Source organism: Prunus dulcis, chromosome 8 (genome assembly GCF_902201215.1).
Source record: "Prunus dulcis chromosome 8, ALMONDv2, whole genome shotgun sequence".
NCBI classification, from domain to species: domain Eukaryota; kingdom Viridiplantae; phylum Streptophyta; class Magnoliopsida; order Rosales; family Rosaceae; genus Prunus; species Prunus dulcis.
In genome coordinates, this window is record NC_047657.1 from 2359191 (window position 1) to 2367232 (window position 8042).

General features: G+C 36.1%; 1 protein-coding gene across 1 annotated transcript; it reads right to left on the reverse strand.

The window, feature by feature from the left end:
- Positions 1–2537: 2537 nt before the first annotated feature.
- On the reverse strand, positions 2538–6602 carry LOC117638780 (transcription factor VIP1-like). The gene is made up of 4 exons (XM_034373894.1): positions 5731–6602; positions 5276–5408; positions 3277–3361; positions 2538–3116 (listed from the first exon to the last, which is right to left on the reverse strand). Exons 1-4 carry the CDS (start codon positions 6309–6311, stop codon positions 2875–2877), a joined length of 1041 nt encoding a protein of 346 aa, XP_034229785.1. The 5' UTR covers positions 6312–6602; the 3' UTR covers positions 2538–2874.
- Between the last annotated feature and the right edge of the window lie 1440 nt (positions 6603–8042).

Consider the following 8042-nt stretch of genomic DNA (forward strand, 5'->3'; position numbering starts at 1 on the left):
TTTACCCCAACGACAAGTTAGGATTTACAGTTTTGAATATATATATATATATATATTATTTTTTGGAGATCGTTTCATAGAAGCCCAAAAGAGTGAACAGAACAACAGGATACGGATAAGCCCATGGGTAGATGGACCAAGAAATATAAAGCAAAAGTTTAAACTAAATTATTATGATTTAACAAAAACGAAAAACAAAAAAAACAAGACTTCTAAAACAAATAATCATATGAAGTTCGTTAGACCCAAAAAAAAAAAAAGAAAAAAAAAAAAGAAGAAGTCCACAAGCAAGATATTAAGCATAAGAACCATTTTATATTATGAAAAAAGTTGAAAACCCATTCATGATACTTTTACTAAAAATATAAATTTTAAAAAACACAAAATATAGAAGGAATTGGGCTACAGCCCAAAATTGAAAGACAATTTATTCAGTAAAGAAGGGTCAAAGCACTTCGTATTTTCCCAGCATTTATTTATTTTTTTTAGGGGAAGGGATGTAATAAATTATGAGTCCTCCATTTTTTTCTTTTCTATTTTCTTTTTATACAAGTGATATTAGGGTAAGGGGAATCAAACTTAAGACCTTGAGGAGTGCAGAGTAAAGATGTCAAAAAGGCTATGCCAGACCGGGCATGCTGGTTTAGAGTCGACACAATTAATAAACGAGTCAAACCAAGTTCATCTATTTATGAAAATTATTAAATCTGGCTTGAGTCAGCAACCCTAGCCCATATAAGACTGGCACGGGCTTGTGTCAGGCCACGAAACGGGCCGATACGGGCCCACGCCAAACTCAACTTATGTATTGCATATTTTGTATTCTTTTTCTTACAAATTCATTTCAATCTTTTTAACAGTAGGCTCTGGAGAACATCATGACATATCCTACCAAGTCTTCCATGAATGTCAAGTTTCATAACATTGTTGCCTTCCATCTAATCTGAAAAGCGAGATTAATACACTAATCAACGGTTAAACCGAATAAGACCCACTAAAGTAATTCTACTGATTTAAGAAAGAACATAAAACTTACCCTTGAAGTGTACTATTTCCCTAAGGACTTGGAAAAAACTACAGTTGGAGTATGAACATCAATATTTTATTTTTGAAATAAATATATATAAGTATTATTATAATTTATTTTTTAATTGTCATGCACGCGCGTTTAAAATATTCATATAAATATATTAGTAAGATGTGTGATGGTTGTGCTACCTCTATATTGATCATCATGTCTTGGACATGTATTATTATTTTTTTTTAGATAATAAAATTTGAATTGATACATATCTTCTATTTATAGTATTTTTTTTTTTCTCATTCAACAAATAGTTTTTTTATTTATATTTTTTTGTAATTGGGGGGGTCTTCGATTTTAATATTCCGGGTATGAAGGCGAGATGGGGAAAAAATACCTAATAGAATGGAAATGATATACCCACTCCCGATTTGATCCATTGTCATCCCTAGTTAGATAGAGGGGGCTGGTTGTAGAGGCCAAATTGAAAGTGGCCTCACATTGCCAAAATCCTGATTTTTTTTCATTGCTATTTCTATTACAAGAAAGTTTTGTTTTTACTCCTCTTGAGGGATCAATACCGCTCTCATTCTCACTTTCATTCTTCACAAAAAGTAAAAAATAAAAATAAAAATTAGAATAGTTATCAACCATACTCTAAATTTTATCGTTTTATAATTGAAGATGACCTAAGAACAAACCCCTTGGGATACGTAAGTCCCTCTCAGAGAAGAGCTCTCTCTCTAAATTAAGTAATATATAATAGTATGCATACTAAGTAATCTATAATTGGATTTTCTTTATAAACTAATATAATAGGGGTCGTTGATGATGTTATTAAATGGTGCCTGTACAAGGGTGGCACATGTCATGCTCACCTAACTTGCATGTGATATTTCTCCTCCTCGATGATGAATAATGGACCTAATACAATATGACAACGACACAAATAATTTTTCTTTATTGACAACACCATAAATAATTAATTTTCTTCATTGACAATGACACAATTAATTATCTTTAATTCTCCACTCATACCTGTACATGCGACCAAATGAGATGAGATTTTTTTTTTTTTTTTTTGGGTCAATATGAGATGAGATTAGACTCGCCATTTGGAAGGGCATGTTCCATTGACGAGTGACACGTCCTTGGATGTAGAAAAGCAATAGAAGAACAAAAAAACCAAATGACAAACAGACAATAATGCAGCCATCAATAGAACAACAATATGGAACAACAATATGGGGTCTAGGTAGTGAAATACGGGTTTGTAGACTAATAGCCTCGAGTTTGAATCTTCATAGCACATTCACAGCGTGTATGAGAAAACTCCCTCTCTTCTGACTGAAGAAAAATTAAAAAAACAGAGAAAACCCCCTCCTTCCTAACTTTGGCAGAAATAAAAAATAAATAAAACTACAATTAAGAAACAATCAAAAGAGAAAGAAAACAGATTGATATTGGTTAGCAAAAAAGACCACCCCCAAAAACAAAAACAAAAAACAAAGGACACTGAGAGTAAATCAATCTTCCATAGGAAATATAAGATCTTATTAGCAAAAACGCTAATACAACCCAGCAGGTGTTCCAGTAAGATTAGGACTAAAACATGCTCTAAACGATCCTATCTCCTAGAAATGATAACATAATTCATCTATAGTTTTTAACTGATACAGGGTACTGTGGGTTCTGTGTACTGTGTGAGCAGCAATCTTCACAGCCTTAAGTCCTGCACCACATACATATACATCTGTATGTAGTATGTACAAGAAGCTATCTGAGATTAACTACCCTCCTCTAAATTCTCAAACATAAATATGTTCCTGTGGTTAATAACTAAAATAAAGTTTCTAGGCCCTCTGGTTGAAGTCCATGAAGCTTGGGCGAGCCTGTCCATTGGAAACAGCCTGGTTGTGAAGCATGTGATGGTGCTGCTGGGTCTGGCCGCTACCAAGCTGATGATGCGAGGACGACTGAGGGGCGGCATATTGAGGGGGGAGCCCTCTGTAGAAAGGGTTTCCATTCCCAGGTGGGATTTGGTTGGTTTCAATCTTAAGCCGCTGAACTTCCTCCTTAAGTTTTTCATTCAAGGCTGTAGGTGTAAAATAAACAAAAACCAAAGCAACTATAATATAACCTCAAAAGAAAAGTTAGCTAACTTGAAAGCTCAAGGTATTTCGAGCCACACGAAAGTAAAACAATTCCACCACTCCTTTTCCATAACAGCACAAACATACGAATAATATGCATACCATCTCTTAGTTGTGCTTGTTGCTCCATAGCCTGTAAGCGAAGCTTGAGCTCCTTATTCTCAGCAGTTATAACAGTAGTGTCCCTCTGCATCACAGATACATTATATAGACTGATAAGGATGCAGACACTGTTAAACTAAAATCCTAAACTGACTCTTAAACTATCTGAATTATTTGCATGTGCTACAAGAACATATATGGTATAATTAAGAATAGGGTCAATCCTTATAAAGACAGCCTGGTGTCGAAATCCAGCAAGAACCAAGAGTTTGTCCCAGATTTGAACCAGAATGACTCTGAAAATTGCTTAGCAAAATACTGTTACACAGTAAAGCTTAAAATTCAAAAGAAAGGAAACAACGGGAAACAAGTTTGCCAAATTAAGAAAAACATCTAAGACACCTAGGAGTCCTCAAGTTTGATTGTAACTTTTGACCATCCACCATGGGCAAAGAAGTTTCTCGCATTACTGGCACCTACTGTCTAGTAGGTGGTGACCATTAAAAATTCAATCCTACTCTGGAAGCCTAAATCTTTTAATATAAGGGCTGTGGTTCCTTTTAGGTTGGACATGGCATGGGTATGTCCACATTTTTAAAAGAATCAGTTATTTCTAGACTCTTCAATCTAACAAAGAGAAACAAAGGCCAGTAGATAACATAAAGTAGAAACTGTAGAATCAAATGAAGGATCCCAAATTCTCATATCTGTTTGTCAAATCAACTTCTAGAGTCTTCAATCTCGCAAAGAGAAAAGGAAAAAAAAGACAGAGAAGAGATCTCAGCAGAGGAGAAATAGAGCTCACTAGTTGAAAAGACTTGAGCACAGAACACAAGGAGGTAGCAGCTTATAAAATTTGACCTTTTTCACTATGAAGTTATAGCATAAAATCATCAGTTTGTAACTGTTATGGAAACATATTATCTTCTAACTATGTATAAACCTACTTTAATCCACATCCCAGCTAAGTGACCAATGCCCTGACCTTATTCCTAAACTTAATTAATGTTCCAGAACGATCGGGATTTCTAGTAACTAAAGCAACATGGATGTTTAAATGTTCTTCAACAGAAAAGTTAGTACCAATTTGAAGTTACAGCAAAAATTTTAGGTTACAAAAACTGCTTTCTGCCATTCATAATCTTTCCCTATTTACAATGTGTGGCTTTTTCCTTTTCTGTTGATACTAACTTGTGTCCAGAACAATGTTATTTTACATTTTAGGTTAAGTGTTTTGGGCTGAGGGTTTATATTGAAAAGATAATTAAATGGAAGCACAAAACTACTTAGTTATGGACATAAGCAACTGAAATTTATAAGCTGAGGATCCATACTTGACATTAATGTGTATGTTTACTTCTTGTATTGTTAATGGAAATACAAAAATCATTCCAAAACAAAGATCATAATCAATGTTAAACTATCCCTTAAACAAAACACATTTCCTAAAGAATAAAAGCTTAGGTATCTTAGAACATAAAAGCTAGAATCTCACAAAAACCGGCCGCATACTCACAGAAGGACCCGATCTTTAAAAAGAAAATGACGTACGTAAGATTGAAAAGAATCATTATGAGGAACTTTGATGTAATAAAGTAACTTTGTACTGTTAAGTGATTAAGGAAACTGATAAGAGTTTTCCTAGAAACAGAAAGATCTATTTATCCATATTTCATATGTAACCCCATGTGCCAATACGTACTGGAGAATGAAGCAAGCATGGAAACATTGACAATTTAAAAATGGTAGAAAATGGAAGGAAAAAGTAAACAACCGTGCACCCGAACAAAACCACCCGCATAAATGAACAATGAAAATAATTTCATGATGATCATTGCAAAGCAGAAAATACCATTTTTGTAATGACAAAGCATGATATATCCGTTTCATAACAAACCAAGCTGTGGGTTCCATTGGTTTAGCAAGTAGCACCTAAAGTCTTGCCCAACTGATACTTCTTATTCCATTGAGCTACAAAAGTCAAGGTCTTAGGTATTACCTGTAACAGAGTGACCTGTGCTGATAGGGTTGTTGCCTCTGTCTGAAGCGTCTGCACCTTCCTCTCCAGCTCATTGGTATATCTCACCTTCCTCTCCTTCGACCGCGCAGCAGATTGTCTATTGGCTAAAATCCTATCAACCACAAAATTATGAATTCAATTTCTCATTCCACCAAAATAAATAACATCTACCAAAAAAAAAAAAAAAAAAAACCAACATTTCCATAAACTAAGTTTTCTTTCTTCAAAATTTCGCAAAAGAAATCCCATTTTACGTATCAAATTAGATTCTGAACATTAAAAAAGGCCAAATCCCCTCAATTAATTGAAAAGAGTTTAACTCAAATTTGCAGAAAGAAAAAACCCTAAAAAAAAAAAAAGCAAAAGGAAAAACGATGATCCAGTTGAGGAAGGGGTCAAGAAGACAGCCACAAGAAAAACAAAAAATGGGCAACCTTTTAGCTCTCTTCGGATCAATAAGAGAGAGCTCAGCAAGTCTCTCAGGAGCTATGGACTTCTTGATACCGTCCACCACGATCACAGGCGAGTCCGCCTCAAACGACGGCGTAAAGGAGCCGTCCATTGAGTTGCTGTGCCTGTGGTGGGACCCAGACCTCTGCCCCCCAAGGGCTTCTCTGCCGGAGTCTCCTCCGGTGCCGAGGCCGAGGCCGTCGAAGAAGTCGGAGTCGACGGAGAGGCTCCGGAGGTGGGCTGCGGCGGCGGTGGAGCCGGAGGAAGTGGGGCCGCCGGGCCTGGAGCTGGAGAAGGGGTTGGGTGGGCCGGAGGAGTCGTCGGAGTCCTGGGTCATTGGGTTGCTGCTACGTGGCAGGATGGTTGGGGAGGGGAGGCAGGAGAGGTCGAGGTCGGAAGGGTCGAAGAGGAGGAGGTCGTCGAAGTTGGGGATGCGGAAGGAGGTGTCGGAGTGGGCTCGGCGGTGGTGGGACCCGCGCTGTGGGGTCTCCGACATCTGCTCCATGTCAGTCGAGGATGTCGGGGAGGCCCTTGAAGCTCCGGTGAAGTTGTTGTTCAAATCCATTTTCGTCTTTTGCTCTGTTTTTTGTGTTTTTTGGTTTTTGGGTTGTGGTGGTGGTGGGTGGTAACGGCGGTCAGGTGTTTAATGTTTATTGATGAGAATGGTGGTGGGAGTTTAAGTGGTTGAAAACAACGGAGAGAAAGAGAGAGAGAGAGGATTTGAGGGGTGGAGAGAAGGAGAGTGCGTTGAAAAAGTGAGCAAGGAGGAGGTTGGTAAAATCAAAAGTGATAAAAGTGCTTTTGGGAAGAAGGACTCGAACGAGCTGAGTAGTGAGTAGTAGAACCCAATTATATGTAGTTTGACATTATATTCCACTATTTATAACCTATACACACGCAATGCATATGGAAGAATAGTTGCGTTCATTGAACTGCAATATTGTAGAAAAAATAGTATGAGAAGAAGTTTGTAAGAGAAAATTTTTTATGCTTACATGTTTCCGTTGCGTTTTTTTACCATAATTATTTTTACTTATGATATTATATAATTATAACTACTAACAACGTGGTGGTGTGAGGAATTTGAATGCAACGTAAAACTAGCACACTCTGTGAATAATCTTAATATACAAACAACAAACAAACATTTCATCAACGATACGTGTTGAAGTTAAAGTTTAACTCAAATCTCCCAATATGAATATATGTTAACTTAGAATGCATCTTATTGGATATACATTCTATAATAAATTTCCCAATATGAATGTATGCTAACTCAAAATGCATCTTATTGGTTATACATTCTATAACACGCACTCCTATTATAATTGCTCCAAAAAAGTGTCAAGCTTCTTTCTATAAAGATTTGAGTTGGATTAACTTTTCATTCTTATTCTAACAAATCCTACTATATTAGTGTATGAATGCCTATTAAAGGTAACTTTCCATTCATTGAAAATAAAATTTTAATTTCTACCATATGCAAAATTATAAATCCTACTAGGTGAAAATCGTACAACTCACATGGCAAGCCAAGATCGATAAATAGTATGAAGAATTTGACTGAGGCATCTACAAAGAGAAAACCTAAGTTCAAAAGCTACCGGATTCAAGATCTTAAGGGCTCTCTGATGCTTAAATTAGTAATTATATTCATTGAATGTCTGGCGAGAATGTTTAGTCTAAATCAACTTACCGTTTGTAGCATATTTAAATCCCATTTATATTGATTTTATGATCAAATAAACCTCCATTGACTTTTGAAAATTGATTGGAAGATTTGAACTTTGAAACTTGAAGTTTGGTCTAACTCTTTGCTAATACCAAATATGAACAGCGCACTAGTGCCAAAAAGATTGTGCGGATTTCGCGCATCAACTCTTCAAATGAGTTTCAGCCCAATTGGGCTTCTGTTAGACATGTAAGTCCTCATGAACAATTTCTCCAAGAATATGGTAAGAATTCATACATATATGTTAGTGAATTGAGATTTATTCACAAGTTATGAACGAGAAAACATGGTAATGTCTTTAACGATGATGAACATGGCTAGTTACTATGAGAGTATGTCTTTTATGCGTGAGATACAAGTCATGAATGCTCTTGCTATAGACATATCACAACTTCTATGAAGACTTGGCAATTTAATCTCCAATAGAGATTGGTGAATCTCAGCACTAGAGTGTATAGCTCTAGATTGATATTGATATATCAAGAGGATTGCATCATCTAAAAGGTTGTCAAATTATGATGCATAAAACTCATAAGAGTAATAAGCTCTGAATTTAGAAAGGAG